We start from the raw sequence: 20,145 nt of genomic DNA, 5'->3' as shown, positions 1-20,145 counted from the left end.
CACACTGCTGGCTCATACTCAGCTGGCTGTCAACCAACACTCCCTGGTCCTTTTCTGCCAGGCAGCTTTCCAGACACTTCCTCAAGCCTGTAGCATTACATAAGGTTGTGGTGACCCAAGTGCAGGACCCGTCACTGAGCCTTGTTGAACCTCATACAATTGACTCCGGCCCATTGATCCAGCCTGTCCAGATCCCTCTGTAAAGCCTTCCTACCCTCAAGCAGATCAACACTCCTGCCCAACCTGGTGTTGTCTGCCAACTTACCAAGGGTGCACTCAATCTCCTCATCCAAATTGTTGATAAAGACATTAAACAGAACTGGCCCTAATACTGAGACAGGGAACACCACTTGTGACTGGCCTCCAACTGGATTTAACTCCATTCACCACCACACTTTGAGCCCAACCATCCAGCCAGTTTTTTACCCCGTGAAGAGTACGCCCATCCAAGCCATGAGCAGCCAGTTTCTCCAGGAGGATGCTGTGGGAAACAGTGTCAAAAGTTTTACGGAAGTCTAGGTAGATAACATCCACAGGCTTTCCCTCAATCACTAAGCGAATCATAGAAGGAGATCGCTTTAGTCAAGCAGGATCTGTCTTTCATAAATCCATGTTGACTGGGCCTGATCACCTGGTTGTGCTGTACATGGCGCATGATGGCACTCAAGATGATCTGCTTCATAACCTTCCCTGTCACCAAGGGCCTGTAGTTCCCCAGATCCTCCTTCCAGCACTTCTTGTAGATGGACATCACATTTGCTAACTTCCAGTCAACTGGGACCTCGCTGGTTAGCCAGAACTGCTGATAAATGATTGAAAGTGGCATGGTGAGCACTTCCATGAGCTCCCTCAGTACCCTTGGGTAGATCCCATCCAGCCCCATAGACTTGTGTGTGTCTAAGTGGTGTAGCAGGTCACTAGCTATTTCCCCGTGGACCATGGAGACTTCATTCTGCTCCTCTTCTCTGTCTTCCAGCTCAGGGTCTGGGTACCCAGAGAACAACTGATCTTACTATTAAAGACTGAGACAAAGAAGGCATTAAGTACATCAGCCTTTTCCTCACTCTTTGTCACTATGTTTCCCCACGCATCCAGGAAAGGATGGAGGTTCTTGTTAGTCCTCCTTTCGTTGCTAATGTATTTATAGAAACATTTTTTGTTGTCTTTTATGGCAGTAGCCAGATTAAGTCACAGCTGGGTTTTGGCCCTTCTAATTTTCTCCCTACATAACCTCATGACATCCTTGTAGTACTCCTGAGTGGCTTGCCCCTTCTTCCAAAGGTCGTAAACTCTACTTTTTTTCCTGAGTTCCAGTCAAAGTTCTCTGTTCTGCCAGGCTGGTCCTCTTCCCCGCTGGCTCATCTTTCAGCACATGGGGATGACCTGCTCCTGTGCCTTTAAGATTTCCTTCTTGAGGAATGTCCAGCCTTCCTGGACTCCTTTGCACCTCAGGGCTGCCCCAAGGGACTCTGTCAACCAGGCTCCTAAACAGGCCAAAGTCTGTCTTCTGGAAGCCCAAGGTAGCAGTTCTGCTGACCCTCCTCTTTATTTCTCCAAGAATTGAAAACTCTATCATTTCATGATCACTATGCCCAAGGTGGCCTCCAACCATCACGTCACCCACAAGTCCTTCTCTGTTCACAGGGGGGTCAAACTAGATGTCCTTTAAAGGTCCCTTCCACCCCAAACCATTCTATGATTCCCACCCAGGGGTAGAACTGCCAGTGACACCCAGTTGGCCTCGTCTCTGAACTTTCTGGGCTTGAGGGTGGAAAAAATAAATAACTTAATTTTTGTTCTTTTAGTGGTTTCCCTTATTAGAAAAAGGCATGTTACACTAACTGAAAGCACATTTCTAAGATGCTGAGTAGGAGAATACCACATTTGAATGTCTGCCTGATGATGGTGACCTCCTAGGGTACGCAGAGATGAACCTCTCCCTGAAAACAGAAGACAAGTCTGCAACAACCTCTATTCTGCTCTTGGGAGTCCCAAATTGCTCTGAATCCTCATTTAGCTAGATTGAGAACCTGTGTCCCCTCCTTCTGACTATTGTCTGCCTGTACTGCTGCCCGTAAAAACTGCCTGCATCTTTCCAAGATATTAAAAAAAAAAAAAAGGAAAGGAAATTTCCTAGGACCTGTAGAGGAAGGGATGAGATACTGCCCCTGAAAAATACTGAGAACAAACATAAACACTGCAATAGACACTTTCCCAGCTTGATAGTTGTGGGGTTGAAACTGACTCTGGACACTTCCAATGTGTATGTTAATGTTTAAAGATACATGTGGGCTTAGGAGCAGGTTAGAGTACACAGTTAGCCCCAGGCAAGCCCAAGATCTCTCCATTTCAAAACATAGGAAATGCTGTAAATACCATAGCAAATGTAATTACCAGAGCGTGATAAACACCACTTCGTTAGCAGGGACCACGGCAGGCTTCTCCCATTTCAGACATTTCTGACAATGAGTAGGAACCAGAGGTCAATCCTTAAGTCCAGACACAGAACAGGCAGGCAAATGCCTCAGGGATGCCTCCAGTCTGGGATTTTGCTTTTAGCCTTTCTCTGTCCTAATGCTGTGATGGAAGGAGCCTGCTCCTTTACATCCTCAACATCTGTAATGTATTTCTGGAGCAACAAGCGTCCATAAGAAGCAGGACGCGTTCCAGCGGCTCCAGATTGCCACTGACTTGGAAGCACCAAGACATTTCCCGCCAGTATTTCAGCTGTTTCTAAACATGGGTTAAATATAGGAGAGTTTTGTCACTGGATGTGGTTTTGAGCCATTTTAATGCAGCAGGAAAGATTTGAGCATAAAATATTATTTCCAGGACACATTTAATCTACAGTTCCACACCTTTGGGAAAAGAATCAAGAATCACATTTGTTCCCCTGCCCTTTGAAATAAAGACTTAAGAAAACACAGGCTTAATTAGGATTTCAAGGGACAGATTGTGATGTGTTCACTGAACTCAAAGAAAACGTGTCTGAGCCTAAAACATGTAAAAGGGCAGAAACCCAGTCACAGCTGTAGTAACAACTCTTCCCTGGGGTCTTCTTAAAACTGTTCGTCTCCAATCCATGGGCTTTTCTCAACATCAGCATTCATGTCCAGCATGGCTGTAGCTATCTGAAGGGCCCTGGGAACTTGCAAGTGATTTGTAGAAAAATTCACCTCCAGGTAGTCTTTTTGAATCCAGCTGATGGAGGTGGGCTGTGGATGCTATCTGGTACCTGCTATCTGGAGCTTCTCAGCCACAGCGTGGGGGATCTAAAGCCTCTCCAGAGAGAGCAAGTCACTGCTCTCACCACAGCCATCCAGTTGGAGGAATAAGAAGTGGACAAGGACAGAGCTCTCTGAAACCCTGTATAGTCCCTCCCAGAGCCATGTCATGACCTGTGCAACGGATCTTCCTCTAGAGGCAGGCAGCAAAAAGAGAATGTCTTCTTCTAAGAGATCCACTGCAATCTCCCAGATTGACCCAAGCCTTGTAAATAATGGAGATTTCACCACATCAGTTGGCTACACATTTAGGTGGATTATTCCTAATTTCCTAATTCCATGGGGTTTTTTAAAATTTTCTCTCATTTCATCTGTTATTTTTAATTTGTCTCTAGTTACAGATACCTCCCCAAGAGAGGTACTTACACACCAAGAATAAGCTGCCTGTTTCCTTCCCACAGATAAGCCACATACACAGAGTTTCTCACTTTATGACATCTTTTATAGACCATGATTAAACTTTTCCCACCCATCTGAGATCTCAGAGCTCTTTTAAAGCATTGGGCTGGCATCTGGCAGAGGTACCCCATAGATGCTGTGGGTAAGCCCCTTCCTCATTATCCCTTCTTTTCCACACCCCACTTTTAAGGTGGAAAAGAGCTTTCCTGCTCTGCAACGAAATGGAGGATTTTAAGTGGATGTGGCTGCTATGTTCACACTTCAAAGGCTCTGAAACAGGACTTCTTTCCCCATGTAATGAAAATGGGGACTTATAGCATTTGAATTTCTATTCCTATGCCCAGACAATGCCAGTACAAGCTGTTCCTCCACTTTGATTTTCCTTCCTTTCTCTCCCCGACTACCATTCAGTTAAGCAACTAACTGAATTTTTTCCACAATAAAAAATATAATCAAAAACATCCAGGAGAACATAATTCTGTTCAGACCCTGTCTAAAGGTTCTGGAAAGACAAAAAGCAAGCCAAACAAATGGACGTGCTCTGAAATGGGTATACAGTGAAGAAAAACAGAGGTGATAAACTCATTGTATTTTGAGGTAATGAAGAGGACACATGTCACCATCCACTTGAAGGAAGAAGCCAAACTTCGTACCACCAACATGCCTTGGTTTGAATAAACAACCAAACCCCAGTTGCTCATGTGACACCCATACGAACACATCTCCTTACTCAAAGTATGTCATTGCCTGTGCAACAAGGCTGGAAGTCACGGAGGAGGAAGGGGAAGGGCACAGGATGTAGACAAATAAGTTTATAGACAGAAAAAGTGTTCAGATAGCTGTTTCTCATCCCAGTGAGGATAAATCCTGGGTCAAAGAGAATTGCCTCCACTGAACTGGGATACAGAGCCTAACACACCTGACTCGCTTTTACCATCTGAAGAATGAGAATAGTTCTCCTGCTACCCCTGCATGGTGGTGAAGACGAGTCAGTCTGAGAATAACAGTATGTAAGTACTAGCTTGCATTTTAGTTCCACATCTTGTCTCAATACAAAACACTGCACTGACATACCCCCTTGCAGTAGCTAGTACTTCTACTGGTTCCCCACTGATCTAGGAAATGCAAAAATACTTCAGAACAAGTCCATTAAATGCTTTCAGATCTCAGGAAATATTTTTTTGCTTGCTTGCTCTTAAGTTTTTTGGGCAGAAATTCAGATCTGGCTTTCTAGCCGTATTATTTCCCCTTCACATTGTACAGTGTCATGGAAACTTGCTTCTCCCTCAGTATATTTTTCCCCACTGTCATTCATTTTACAGATAACTGGACTAACAGCTGCAGCAGTGTTCTTCCAAAAAAAGCCGGCAAACTGGGGCAGCAAAAGGAGGTAGTCACTGTGTCAGCTGCCAGAGGCACCTGCAATGATTTCGGCAGCAACCAGCTGCAATTGGTCACACCAAAACCTTATACTCCCCGTCCCTCGAAACCAGCCACTCTGTTTTGTCACTTCACATTAGCTGCTGCAAGGGGCTGTGTGCTTCCAGAGCATGGTGAAGCCAAGCCTGGCACTGCATGGCTGCTCCTGGCTGAGCACAACAGGGCAAGGACACTTCTCCAGGGGAATTTTTCTGGCAGAGGCAGGACAGGCTTTAAAAGGCTCCGTCTGCAGCTTCCATTAGGAATTCGAACTACTGCTGCCTCAGAGCCAACTTGGCTTGCTGTTTGCGAAAATAAACATCAAAATGCATGGGCTGGGAGAAAATACATCCCAAATTGAAAGATCTCATCTGGTTACAGGCAGCATTACAGGTGTCCTGTCTGCCAGCTGCCAGCTGGATTTTGGTGGCTGTTGATTTTAATAAACATTTTGCTCCATCTTTTTCTGTATCTATCTCACAGGTGGGTCAGGGCAGAGAAAGAGAGGAGTGGAAAGAAATGACTTTTCCTTGGATTCAAGGTCAACTGGGGCCAGCGTCTAAACCAAGATTGGATCTGCCCACAGTGCCTGCAGGAGCAGCATGTGCATCAAGGACAGATCCTGGCCCAGGACTGCTGGTTCACATGAATCATCCTTCCCAACTGCTGACCAACACAAAGCATGGATTGCACACACAAAAACACCTAACGCATCTAAAGATTTGCAGATTTACAGAGGGGCTTGGTGGCTCGCATAACTGGGCTGAACAACACAATTTGGGGACCTTTCTCATTCATTTTGGCTTGACCCAGAAAACTTGCATGAGACTCACTCTGAATGTATTCCCCAAAACAGCTGGTTCAAACCAAGGTCTAGGAAAATCCAAGCAGGTGAAGAGCCAGGTGCACCCAGCTCAGATGTTTGCTTCCCCCTCCTGTTCCCAACACAGTCAAAAGCACTGAAATAGTCCCAGTGGCTCACTGTGAGTGGGATGCTGGGAGTCATATTTGAGCATCTTCCAGTAGCTCTCAGGCTAAGTCAGAAAGTCAAAAGTCAAAATCTAAAACAAAATCTAAAATCTAAGTCAAAATCTAAAACAGTACCTCTACTTTCTAAAAAGTGAAAAATTGTGAGATGAGTATGAATAAGCATGACTGGATCAAAAAACACCCATGATCTGCTTCTTTGGACGTCACATTTTGTTTTGTCTTGGGTTAGAAAGATAATACATCCACCTCACAAGAACACCACTTTCTACCCTTCTCCTTGGAGGCCAGGTCCCAAATACTTGGGGGAGCACCTTGAGTACGGGAACTTGTGTCGAGGAAGGTGATTTGGCCGCAGACACAAGAGCTTTCAAGCACGTGTTCCCCTGCTCCACTTCACTTCCCAGCTCCAGTAACTGCCTGGGTCCCCACCAGCTGCCTCCCCTTGCCAGCCAGTGCTTTCACCCTTTGCAGTGTGGTGGGGTGTCCTCTATTACCTTCCCACATGGGGAGGCCATGAACAGGAGGGCAGGACAGAAAAGCAGAGGAATCAAATCGCTCACACACAAGGAAGGAGACAAGGGACCGGAGTCAGCCTCTTCATGTCTTCTTGTTGCTGCTTTTCCCATGACAGTGTCATCCCCAGAGGGTATGGACGAGAGGTCCACCTCTCTTTACAGTGCTGCAATTCCCAGCCTACCTACGCATGTGGATGCTCAGCAGGGTAGCTTCAAACTTTCCACTGCCCTTCCCAGAGGGAGGTATCTCCCACCTCTGTGCTAACACAGAGGGAATGTAACCAGTTCAACAGAAGTCCTGTGTCTCCTACCTACACTCAGACACCAGCAGCAACATCCTACCTGCACTGCACACCATGGAGTTAGCTATGGCCAGGGAGCTGCATCTTTCCAACATGACTGGGAAACACATTGCCTTGGCCCTTGGCTAAGAGTCCGTGGTCAGGGGCTTCCAAAAAAAATCTTTGTCCTGCTAAGCAAGCAGTGTGTCAGGATTTGTGCTCAGCAGCACCAACTCAGGTCTTTCAACAACCCCTGGTCTAGAAATCCCAAGGGTACAGCACCCCTCCAGGCAGTCTTAGATCTGAAACACAGGAGAGACAACGGAGTCCCTTCAGCCCCATCTTTGTGTCTCTCAATGTGCAGAGCTCAGCCCACAACCACCAACTGCCTCTGTGGCCACCAGCAATTTCCCACCCACTCTTTCCCACTCTGTGGCAGTGGAAGAAGCCAGATGAAGAGCCAAAAAGGTGTCCTGGGACTGGGGTCAGATGCCTGCTTGACACCAAGTTCATGTTCAGCAGCAGATAGAATCATGCCACAAAATCCGGAATGATTTAGTGCATTTGGCAGAACTTCTTTAAAGTGTGGCTCTGGATAATTAGAAGCAGCCTGGAGCCATGTAGGTCTTCATTCATTGCCAATTCCTGGAAGGATTGCTGTTTCGCCCTTTGGAGGAGGCAGCCGTGTACATACACACACAAACCCATGGCTGTCTAGGTATTTCCTTGCTTGGCGGGCTGGAAAACGGATATTTTTAAGGATATCATGTACTTGGATGTGCCTGAGACATAGTCAGAGAGCTGTGCTCTGGAGTAATCCTCATTGCTTAATAGGCAGCAAGTTGGTCCAGACTTGTTCACCAGGAGCTGGGACACTGATTTGGGACTCCTCTCACCTCATCCTGCACCTCTATTGGCACGAGGAGGGTGCTAAGTGGGGGCCTCACCTCAGCAGCTCCCCACTGATCATGGCTGCCAGTCCGGACAAGAGTTCATATGGGTGGGGAAAAGATCCTTATTTAACCCCAAATTCAGACTGTTCGCAACTGATATCAAATTCAATGTTCCCATGCTACCTCAGGTCATCCCTCCTGCATTGTATAAGGCAGGCTGCCAACCTGCCTCCCGATACAGAAATAAGATGCCTCTAAAGAGACACTCTAAAACAGAGAAATTTCCCCATTTTTCTCCCAGGGAGTGCTCAGAACACCTTCTGGATGCTATAAATATGATAAAGACCATATGCAATGGAAACATCCTGTGGATAAGACTATTGTGCACTCCTTTGTGATCTTTTATTCTGTATTTTAGCAGGCTGTGTGCATGTGGGAAGACAGAAAATTGATAAGGAGATGCCAATCAGACCTCCAAGAGTCCCCTACCACGGCCTGGGTGGGAATATTTGGAAATGAGTCAATGCCATTTCTATGCCAAAAGACTCTTGGGGATGTTACCCAAACGTATCAACTGTCTTGTGGTCTTCCCTCATCCCAGACACTTGTCAGCAGTTCTCCATTTCATCTAATATTGCTTACATGTATTCAAATTAAACACAGATCATAGGGAGGGGGTACGCTCTGGGTGGGTTTCTGGGACAAAAACAAAAGCGCTGTTAATCACTATTAAAACAACCCAGAAGCGACATACACTTTCCATCATGCTATTGGGATAATGGAGCAACAACTCGTCTAACAAATGGCAGGGCAAGAAACCAAATGTAAAACAGGATTTTCAAGCCTCTAGATATTGGACCTTACTTTCATTTATTTCGAGGTCTTTTTGCCCTGCCCTTGCCACGTAGCACTGTTTTGAACTGAGTATATTTTCTATTTCCCTAGTGACTTAGGACTAGAGAAGGGAGGATCCTTTATGCGGCTTATGCCACAAGCAAACACAAAAGGCCAGTACAAGGGAATTAAAGAAAACTGTCTTAACCAAGCCCGGCTGCTGCCTGCTCTTTTCCAGACCAGTCCTTCCCCTAAAACTGCTGGCTCTGGACTCCACGACCAGCATTTTCCAGTCCTGCGATTCCTCTCCCAGCACTTGGAGCAGAGAGGGAACTCCTCAAGAGCAGAAGTCCATAACTTTTAAAAGAGAAAAAACAAATTGCTTTTTCATTTTATCTCGGTGGATACCGTGGATTAAATTTCAGTTGAAATCCATTACAGTTATCATCTTTTTTTCCTAGTGGCCAGGCTTTGCATGATTCACACAGCAAAGTCACCTTCAGCATCACTGATGTCCATCTCCGCCACAGCAGGAAGAGCTCTGCTCCCTGCACCCAAGGCAGCTCAGGCTCTCTCCAGAGATGTCACAGGCATCTCTCCAGCAGGTATCTAGCCATGATACTATTTAATCACTGTCCAGACTCAAAATCAGGGCAGTTGGAAAAATTATGGGGACTTTCCCAACTTTCCTTCTTCTTTTCCCCTCTCTAGGGGCACGTTGCCTGGGGAGATGGACCTAAACAGGTCCCCACAGCAAACATCACGTGAGCGAGCCCTTTTCTGGTAGCCCAAAGAGCTTCTGTGTAAGCAGCTGTTTCTCTGTGATTTAAGCCCTCGTGGTCCTGTGAAGTGTCGCTGAATGAGACTCGCTACCATCCACCTGCTTGAGAGCATCAGAGAGGAGACAGGCTGGGACCATTGCTGAGCAAATGTGCTGCTGCCCAGATGGGTTCAGGGAATGATCTGACCCAGTGGCTCCCAGTTCATGCACATGGCTCTTACTAAAATACAAATAGTTCTGAAACTATTTCCTCTACTTCCGCAGAGGAAGAATGCCATTTAATTTAATTTTTGCTTTCCATAATAATGGCAAGGGCATTTATGCAATTACATTGTTTTTCTTGTCCGGTTCTCTTTTCAGCCGCTCCAAAGCCTTGCAGGTGTCCTAATCAGATCATCAGGTTGTTACAGCAGCCAAAGTGCCACTGGACAAGAGGAACCAGGCCCAAAGATGTTAAGCAGATATTTGTAGTCTGCCTTGCTAACCCACTAATTAACTTGCTTTTTATTTGGGACACTGACTACTCTCATAAAAGCTTTATTATTACCCAGATGAATCTCTGGAGGTCTCTCAGAAGGCAAATCCATTCATCTAAATCAATTGAAGTAACAGCGTGGCTGTGGCTCTGATGCTTGAGAGGAGAACAGGCAATGCAGGGAGAGAATCTTAATAAAAGATATAATCTCTGCCTGCAATCTCGCCAGGCTTAATTGAAATTATTGGACTCCTTAATTTTTGTGAGTTTTATCACAGTGCTAGCGCTCTCGCGGTTGCTCACGATCAGTTTGATATGTTGCTGTTAATTCCCTCATTATGATGCACACAGGGTCATTTTGCAACTCTCCTGTGTGAAAGAAAGGGGAGGAAGGTGCTCTGTAAAAGAAGTACCACAGGGCCCCAGGTTGTGAGTACCTCTGCAGCTCACAGCAAGCTGGAACGGAGGCCAAAAGATCATGTTTCCCTATCAACCTGTTGACAAAACCAGGAGTTAAAACCCCTCTGAATAATAAATAATGACAAGTGCTGTTTGACACTTCTATAGACCTTATTATCACCAGACCTCGAGTCACTTTGGTGGGTGTAATCTCTCCTGTGCAGACGAGGCAACGAGGGCTTATTTAAGAGGTCGAACAACCCTGCAGAAGGTCAAGTCAGGAGGAGAAATTAGAGCCTCTAGATTTGCACTAAAATGGTAAAACTCTGCCAGGGGGCAGGATTCAATCCCAACCCACTGCATCACCTCCAGGTTTAGCAGCAGGCACTGCAAGAGGGGGGAAACTGCAGGGACGATTCCCACCTCCCAGCTTGAGCAAGCAGAAATCAAACCCCTGCATGCAGGAAAGTGTCATTTAGCACTAAACCATAAGAAAATTGTGTGGTGAGAAAGAGGCATTGGCACACTCGGATGCTTTCTGGGCCTTCAGGATTTTCCAGTTCCCTCTCTTCATCCTTGGAGAAGGATGCACCAGCAAATGCTCATCCCCACCTCCCAAAAAAAAAGTCTGACCTCTTGGACTCCTTTTGAGCAAGAAAAGCTCTCAAGGTTTCTCAGTAAAAGCATCAGTAATGAAACACCAGCACTGCTGGCTGCCCCGGAGAATAACTGGGTGGCACACAGGGTTTTGTGAGCACTGAGGGAAAGAGGGGGTAAAGGAAAAGAGGTTTCCTGAGGCAGGGGTGACCCAGAGGCTGCACACCAGCCGGCGCAGGACAGCCTGGCATGCCTGCGTAGGAGGCTGTCAGACTTTGCAAACTCTTTGATACATCTGGGGGTCTTCCCTCAGGGGGTCAACATGAGCTTTGGGTAAAAACACAGAGCTTTTAAGAATTTTAATTAGGTTTTTATTACTTCTTAATTGTTCCTTTCTTTAATAAAAGCACCTTATTAAAAGAAACTGCTGTGACTGCAAGTTTCCTTGGATAGGCGAATACTGCATTTCTCCCAGGGGCAGAGAGTGGGAAGAATTGACTAAAACTGTAATTCCAAAAGGGAAAAAGGAGTGTTCCTATGTTATTATCTCCATCCACATCAGCTCTGGGACTGGGCCAAGCCTGGGACCCAGGTACCTGCAATGTGCTGCAAGAAGGGGCCCCTCACTATGTGGGAAGTTGCAGCCACTAGTTACAAACCCAGCTCCAACCCCAAACTTGGTGGGAACTTGGAGTTTTAGCAACAACCTTGCAGAAACCACTGTGACTGCAAGCTGGAGTAAAGCAGGAGGTCTGCAAACATCAATAAGGGGCTGTGAGAGAAGTCAGGATGGAACCCAATTAATTACTGCTTCTGCAAACATGGAAGCCAAAATGCAAGTGCCTAAAGAAACGAAAGCTGGAGCTACCATTGCTCTCCAGAGTGGCCAGAACAAGCACCTGAGTGAATTTATGAGACTATGGGGTTATTGGAAAACTATGGAAAGCAGTGTCTGGCCCTCAGCCCAGACGGCAGGGGGCTTAAAAATGCAGCTGGAATTAGCTTCCAGCAACAGCAGCAGGCCCAGGATGAGAAATGTATTATCCCCAACAAGATGTGCCTTGGGTCTGGCCTCCTTTCACCATGAGCCATGGGGCTTTATAAAAATTGAAAGGGTTTTCCTGCGATGGAAAAGGCAGGTTGTGCATTCCAGTGCATCGAGAAGTTCCTGCACATCTCTCTGCTCTCTTTGGCATCATCAGACATGTTTGCTGGGTGGAGGAGAAGGAGCTGTCAGGGTTTTCCTCATTTCACCCATTGGGACAGCCCAGGCGAGGCTATCTGCATGCAGGGAGCATGGCAGAGAGAAGAGGGTGAGCAGGAGGATGGTATGTCAACAGTCACTTTTGGGTCCCTTGTTCTGCAGCCAGCTCAGGCACACCCCACACGAGGGACCTCTCGCTGGAGCGGCATTACATGAGGCAAAAGAGGTTCACCCATCACGGGGCTCTCTCACCTTCTGGCTGAGCACCCCAGAGCTACAAACATGAATTATTCATTGCAACTGCACATGCTTCCAGTGCCAAATTCTCCCTTAAAATGTCCACCCCAGAAATATATCAAGAGTAAGGCACAGGGCCATAAGCAAATACAGGGATTCAAAAAGTCTTTCAGCGTACGGGATCCAGCTGTAAACAGGAGATTTCATCACCCACTTGGGCATGGTGCTTTTTGACAGAGCTGTTTTTTTAAGATGTCCCTGCACACAGCTGTCCCAAGATGTGGAGGCAGGACCTTACTTACTAACTCCTGGAACCAGACCTTCACCCCAGCTACCTTCTGCTCTGAGGATCTCAGTGTCTCCATCTCTGTTCTCTGACTGCACAAAACATCCGTGATGAATTTTAACTAGCAATTTATGTCAGTACACAGCTGTTAGTGAGACCCTTTATGCCGCACTGCAGTGTGAGCCTCATCAGAAGACCCTTTCCTCTCTGTACAAACTCTCCACAATTTGACACCATCGCAGAAGCCTCCTGGGGTGTCCCCAGGCTGCCAAAGAGCCTCTTTTCCAAAAAGCTTCAAGCATAATGCTCCAAGTAATGCTCATTTTCTGTGCCACGAAGCCAGCACCACAGATTTTAGCTCAGGAGACAGCATGGAACAACTCAGAAATGGAAATTGTTTGCACTGTGATGGGATGCAAGCAAATGCGATGGCATCAGGAAAGTCACTATCAGATGTGACAAGGCAAAGAGAGGAGCAAGATGCTCGAGACAGCTGGACCCTGGACATGGGCACCTCCATTGGGAAGAGCTGAGGAACAAATTCCTAACACCACGGCAGCCAGAAACACCATCCCCTTCCCAGGCTGGGACACACAGGTGCCAGGAGCTGGCGCTCGGCTGGGCAAACACAGATGCAGGAGCTGAATGGGAGCACAGTCAGTCCAGACTACTTTTAACTGGTGCAGAGGAAGTTTTTACTTTTCATTATGAAGGGGAGACAAAGTGTCCCTCAGTTGCGCTGAATTTACTCTCTCGATGGGTGGGTGTTGAAGTATGTAAAGCCCCCAGCCCCCGTCTGTGTGACCAGCAGCTCTAACCCCCCCCTGGTCTGCTCACAGCTGCACGGGGGTCAAAGAGCGCAACAGCTGAAATGCACTTTTGATACATATGCTTCCAGTTGCCCCAGCTTACCCTGAGGGTTTCTGCCTTGTGATTTCCATTAAAGCTAACTGGAGAGATTCACTGCTGGCATAAACGAGCACCAACCCATCAAGATCCCTTACATTTAGCTCCGCATGGTTAAGTAAACAGTGCAGAGGCATCACAAGCAGATACTGGGAGTTGGATCTGGTGGTCCCCCAACGCCACTTTGCTCCCCCAGAGCAAAATCTGTGGATTTGGCAGCAGCAGTGCCTTTACTTGCCAAATACATTGCTTGGGGCACTGGGGAGCCTGCGGGCTGGCAGGGAGGAGGCAGGGCTGTGACCAGAGCTCTCCGCCTCCCCCTTCTTGCCCAGCAAGTGTTATGGCTCTGCAATCTAAATGTAAGATGATTCATTTTCTCTTAAACATCAATTCCTGCTGCTGTCCCCAAATATATATTTGAACATCACCATTCCCCACACCCTCCTCAAAATATCAGCTGTGAGAAACATTCACTCACAGGTCATCCCAAGGAGCAGGGTTGTGTCACTGGCCAGACGGTCACACAGTAGCTCAAACTTTGTACACTGGCAGTCGGCCAGCTGGTGAAGGGAAAGGGCTCAGCCAGCTACCAAGTTCCCTCCATCCATCTCCCAAACAAGCCACTAGTGCATCCACTGCTGTATGTAAATACTGTGCCTTGGATGAATCCACAGAAGACGCAAGCGATAACACATGTCCTGTCCATCCTTACCTAAGCTTAAAATATTCTCAGCTACCAGTAGAAACCACCAGCCTCATAAAACAGGGTTTGGCATAAAAACAGCTCTCCAGGTTCCAGTTTTGCAAATGTATATGCACATCCAGAACATACACACAAACTGCAGGTTGCTCCTCTCTGCCAAGGAAGGATTTATTAAAATCCTGCATTTATTACACACACTACGCTCCATAAAGGGGCTCAGAAGCCACTAACAATGGCCATCATTGGACTTTCCGTACTAAAAATGTACTTTCTTAAGGGAGGATAGCCCAGAGGGTGAACTACTTGCTGTGGCCTCCCTTGAGAGGAGAAAGAAGCATTTCATTCAGCTTGTTCCGAAGTAGGTGCCGGCGTCATTCAGACAAGCCATGCCCTCATCACTCAGACGAAACATGCCTTCAACAGTCTCTTCTCCAGCTGCTACAAAGACAGCTTAGGGCGATTAGTTCAGTAGATGTTTATGCTGTTATGTGGAGTTAAGTAAGAATAATCCCTTACAGTCTGTCATGGTCCAGGCACTGCTCTCGCTACACGAGATGAACACAGAAGTAAAAACCCAAAGCTCTACTCCTGAACGCTTCAGCTGAAGTTAAGTATGGGGTCTAGAGCTAGCAAACCCAGGAACGACCTGGGTAGAGTAAGACAGGATTGCAAGCAATGCTGGTTTCTAACCTACTGCTCATGAACAGGTTGATACTGAGCTTTGCTCAGGTCCATGGAAAGCTAAAGAGCTAACACAGAGGTCAGCTTTGAAAACAGAGTTTAACACCTCCCCACCAGTGTGTTACTTTGCCAGTGATACCACCAAAGGACCAGGAAAATCAGGGACTTGCTGCTCGCATTCATATATATATGTTTGCAAAAGACATGGGAATGCCTGTGCCCACTTAGAAAACAAGCACTGGAGAGCAAATAAATCCCTTACCCGGTTGTCCTCTTGAATCTCCCAGTCACTGGAGAAGCTCAACACATGTTGTGCCTGCGAGCAGTTAGAAAACTGGAAAAGGCTGGCAAACATCCTTCTGTTCTCCTGGGTGTCCGGGAAAATAGCCTCCTGGAAGTTGACTCCGTGCGGCAGGAGGATGTAGTTCTCATCCATTCTGAAACACAAGTTGCACGGGCAGCCCGCTGTGAGGCTGAACAGCACTTTCTCTCACACAGAAGTCACCCATCATACTTCAGTCTGGTTCAACAAGTGCCACCAAAGCCACACAGACAGACTTAGCTGGTGCGTGGCTCTCAGCTCTCCTGGCACTTAGTTGCCAAGACGGCAATTTCCACCACGGAGGACTGGACCAGGCAGCAGCAGGAAGGATCTCACAGGCTCCTACCACCCTGCAGACATCAATGAACCCCCATGAATGAGGCAAATCTATATTTTGGCCCATGGTTCCTACTGAATTTGCATCACTTTGCCCTTGATCCTGGAGTTTAAGTACTCCTTCAAGCAGTCAATAAATAACTTGTGTAAAACGTGTTGAAAGATACTGCCACAGACACTAGGCAGCATCAAACTGTGTTTCGTTACGCACCCAGTGTAAGCATATACCAAGTATTTCGAAACAAGCTACTGAGTAGTATTTCGCAAACGCTCTTGGATTGAAAGGTCACGGCAATGGCTCTGTTCCCACATTGTGGTTTATTTTCTTATTCTTTCGATGAGCCCAAAGACAGGATTTGGCTGGGACTTGGGAGAGCCAAGAGGAAGCTATCGGGTGAGTATTTGGGGATAAGTTTTAAACTCCCATATGCCAAACTTTGGCGAACCTGTCCCGACGTAAAAACAAAAGCAGCAGCACCCGGGAGCTCCTCGACAACAGCTCCCCGTACCTCTGCTGCCCGGCAAAGTTGGAATATTATGGGTTTGGTGTGGGTTTTTTTCCCGATAGAACTGCGGGTGGACGCGCAGGAGAAGGCGCTGCGGGGAGAGCGGCCGCGGGACGGAGCGAAGCCTCCCGGGCAGGGACGGGCGCGCATCCCCCGGCCGCGGAGATGCCCCGGAGCCGGGATGCCGACACCCCCCACCCCCCCCGCCCCGGACCCCCCTTTCCCGGGACTCACCGGAGGAAGAAGAAATACGAGTAGCCCTGCATGACGGTGTGCGAGTGGCAGGAGAAGTAGCCGAGGCCGGTGAGGTTGAGGCGGGAGCCGGCGGGCACCTCCAGCATGCTGCCCCACGCCTGGTCGCACAGCAGCTCGATCTCGGCCGAATAAAAGAGCCCCCCCGCTCCCTGCTGGGGGCCGTCGGGGGGGCCCCTCTGCCAGGGCAGGTAGTTGTAGGCGCCGTAGGGGTCGGGGTGCAGCGCCAGCACCCGCGCGTAGACGATGATCGCGGCCAGCTCGGCTCGGCAGCCCTCGCTGAGCGGCCGCCACTCGGCCGGCAGCTGGCAGCCCCCCCCGCCGCCCGCCCGCCCCCCCAGCCCCAGCCCCAGCCCCAGCACCAGCAGCGGCAGCAGCCGCGGCGGAGGCGGCATCGCGGGCGGCTCCGCGGCCGGGCCGGGGGCGCGCCGCGCCGGGCAGGGCAGGGCAGGGCAGGGCAGGGCAGGGGAGGGGGTTAGGGGGGGTTGGAGGCGGGGGGGTGGGGGGGGAGGACGGCCCGGAGCCGCTGCGGGCTGCCCGGGAGGCTGCGGGGGACGGCGGGGCTGGGGGAGAGGTGCAAAAGGGCCGGGGTGGAAAAGGCAGAGAAGCGAGATGCGAAGGGGCAGGAAAGCGAAAGGGAGGGGGTGCAAAGGGACGGGGGTGGGGGGGTGGGGGGGTGGGGAGGGTGCCAGGAGGCAGATATCCAAAGGCTGAGATCCAAGCAGGCAGGGGGGCGAAGGGGCAAAGAGGCAAAAAGGGTCGAGGGGCACAGGGGCAAGATGAGAGGAGCGGAGATGCAAAGGGGAGGGATGGGAAAAGGCAGAGATGCGAAGGGGCAGAGAGGCAAAGGGGAGGGATGTAAATGAGAGAGGTGCAAAGGGGGAGGTGAAAAGGGAGGGATACAAAGGGGAGGGATGCAAAGGCAGAGTTGCAAAGAGGAGGAATGCAAAGGGAAGAGGTGGACAGGACAGAGAGCGCAAAGAGGCAAGATGTGAAAGAGCAGAGATGCGAAGGGCAAGCACGCCCCGGGGGGAGGGCAGCGGCTGCCAGGCATCCCCCGGCCCCGGGGTGGGCACTGGCGGCACCCAGAGCTTTCGGAGGTGATGGGGTGGCTCGTAGGGTGCTGGAAGTGCCCAGGGTCCCAGCAGAGCAGGCGGCTGTGCACAGTTCCTGCTGGGAAAGAAGAGCCTGGGAAACTGAGGATGGGGGGGGGCGGGCGGGGGGGGGGGCGTGGTGGAGCTTGTAACCTGGTCACCCACTTCTCCCACTTCAAATGAGGATGGAGAAAAACTTGCAAGTGGAGGAGAGCAGCTCTTCCTAGCAGCCTGCAACCTTTTTTCAAAATACATCTATTGAGCAAGATAGAAATAAAAAGCCAGGTCTCGATATATTTTTGCTTTCTACTGTTTCTACTGAAGGCAGCTTTGGGCTTCTCCAGATTTTGGGCAGATGGCTCAGAGACTGACCCTCTCCCCATATATGAACTGTTGTGGAGCTTCTCCCGAGGATCCCCAGGGGCTCCGCATCACTCGCAGCTCGAAATAGCCTCTTTCTATTTCAGTATTCTCCTTTTCCCACATCTGATCTCACTGGGGATAATAGTCAGGAATGGGCATAGAATGCTTAAAAACTTTTGTAAGAATATGAATATCATGGAGACGTGGTTCCAGTTAAATCTCTCCCTAGCTGTGATGGTTACTAAAAGTCTGACAGCATGTTCTGGCTGGTTCCTTTAATCTCATGCTCCGTTTGTCTGTCTCCATCTGCCTCTCCAGTCCTCTACGAGGACTAGGAGCTCTTGGGAGCAGAAGGTGCCTTTTTGTTCCACGTTTGTGCTGTGCCAGGTATAGGGAAGTCCTCATCCATGACTGGTGTTTGAAATAATGTGCAAAATAATGAATCATCAGTTAAATAATGCTGAGCCAACTTCATGACAGTGAGACAAGACTTCTTCTGTGACAAGTGTCTCCCTCTGGAATTGTTTCATCAGACTCAGCTCTGTGCTGAAGAGTTTAACAAAGGTAATATTCATATTTCATGATGGCATGGCCCTACAATGTATTTCACCATAGCTTTATGTAAGAACAGAAAAGTTGGTTCTTGGTAAAACAGAAAGAGATTTTGATTTTTATTTTTTTCCCTGACAAAAACTCCAGACTGACAGATAGAGCCTTTCTAACTTTTTTTGTAATCTATTTCTTGAAGATCAACAAATTGTTTTCAACTTTCAGGAAAAAAGCTTAAAAGACAATCCTGAAAAAGGATTTTTTGAAGAAAAGATCCTCAGGAGATTCCAATAGACCAACAAGTTCAATATTTTTTTCATGTTAACCATCAGGAAAAACTGCTTTTGCTTTGGAAACTGAAGGGACTAAACTGTGGTAGAGAGAGTTTCAGAACCTCATTCTGTAGTTTTTAGATACATAAATAAGAACTAAGGAGAAAAACAAAAAATTGAGGCTGATGATGACTTCAGACAAAGCTGGGGCAGTCCTGGAGGCATTTTGTGCAATCTAGTGTACATGGAGGCCTTGGTATGAACCTCAGGTTTCTGTTGAGAAATGGTAATTTGAGATGTTGGCAAAGACATGAGGGTCATGTGAAGAAAGAGATAAGTGCTGCAAGTGATGGGAGAGATGTTCAGCCCATCCAAGGTGGTCTCTCCATGTCTCTGCATGGTGTCTCCAAGTGGTGCAACTGCCATCAGAGTCTGGCGGCTTCACCAACATGAATCTCATGTTGGGTGTGGGCAGCAACATACAGGTGTGGTGTTACTCCAATGCTGCTGCTGAGGAGGTGGAGTCCCAAGAAGCTGATGAGATTGCTTGGTTTTGTCCTGGGAACCAAAATCTTAGCTTGTGTGAAACGTAATTGCTGTTTTTTCTGTGTATACATACAAGATCAATATCTTCTGGGTAGAAGAGCCTCATATTTACGCTTCATCTGTTTACTGTGTGTTACAAGTGAATAATGGTCAACTGTCCTCAAATCACTTTGGAAATATCTCATCTAAGCTGTGATCTCTTTTGCTATTCCTCACATTTTGGTTAGCCACCATGTAAGAGCTGGGAACAACAGGGTGAGAAAGGCCAGCTCACACCCAAAATATGGATGTGTCTTTCCTTAATGCTGCTTTTAGACTATTAATTAATAGTCTAAATTAAACTGCGTCTGTTTGACCAGAGTGTTTGAATCAGTGAGCCATCTCAGAAAATGCAACAGCATTTGCTGGCATACGCTGGCGCTGGCTGACGCTCTCCAGTTTGCTTTTTGGTGGTGATCACCAGAGTGTGGAAGCAAATAACTAATGTTCTGTGGAGTTTATCATTCTGCAGAGTAATTGTGTCAGCATTTTGAGGATACAGTGGGAGTCCGTGGAGCTGACTTCAGTGTTGAATGAGCTGAAAGGAGGTCTTGGCCATAACTCTGGAGCAGACGCAGTAGGTATGCAAGTCTGCACATAAAAATGCCTCTTACTTGAAAGTGCCTGATTTCCTTGTTCTCTTCCACTTATGTTTGCTGGCTCTGTGCCCAGTGCCATTGTAAGGACTCAGGGTGGCTTGTCTTCTCCCGTGCCCTCTGCAAGACATCCCCAGCTGAGACCTCTCTCTGTCAGGAGGGTCTCCAGAGATTCATCAGTGTGTAACCTTTCCTTCCTATCCCCGCAAGCTGGTCCCCTGGGCTATTTGTTGTTTGAGTTCATTAGCAACTTTTAGATCAGTATTTTAATAAAGAACTAGAACCCTCTACATTCAGATCCCATTGATTAATGCGATTTTGCTCTTACATTTCTCTCCACAGAAGCACCATCAGTTTTCTTCTCTCTTCCTTCACTTCCAAGGTAG

At 48.0% G+C, this 20,145-nt stretch overlaps 1 protein-coding gene across 1 annotated transcript in view; it reads right to left on the bottom strand.

Annotated features, from left to right (window-relative positions):
- CCDC3 (coiled-coil domain containing 3) overlaps window positions 1-16,695 on the bottom strand; it is a 45,877-nt gene extending 29,182 nt beyond the window's left edge. The window contains exons 1-2 of the mRNA XM_074825504.1: window positions 16,283-16,695; window positions 15,147-15,321 (exon numbers count right to left, since the gene is read on the bottom strand). Of these exons, the coding sequence (XP_074681605.1) occupies window positions 15,147-15,321; window positions 16,283-16,695 (588 nt within the window). The remainder of the gene's footprint in view (window positions 1-15,146; window positions 15,322-16,282) is intronic.
- Window positions 16,696-20,145: the final 3,450 nt, after the last annotated feature.

Source organism: Strix aluco, chromosome 5, assembly GCF_031877795.1.
Source record: "Strix aluco isolate bStrAlu1 chromosome 5, bStrAlu1.hap1, whole genome shotgun sequence".
NCBI lineage: Eukaryota > Metazoa > Chordata > Aves > Strigiformes > Strigidae > Strix > Strix aluco.
The sequence above is the reverse complement of the archived record's forward strand: the minus strand, read 5'-3'. Positions and strand labels throughout refer to the sequence as shown.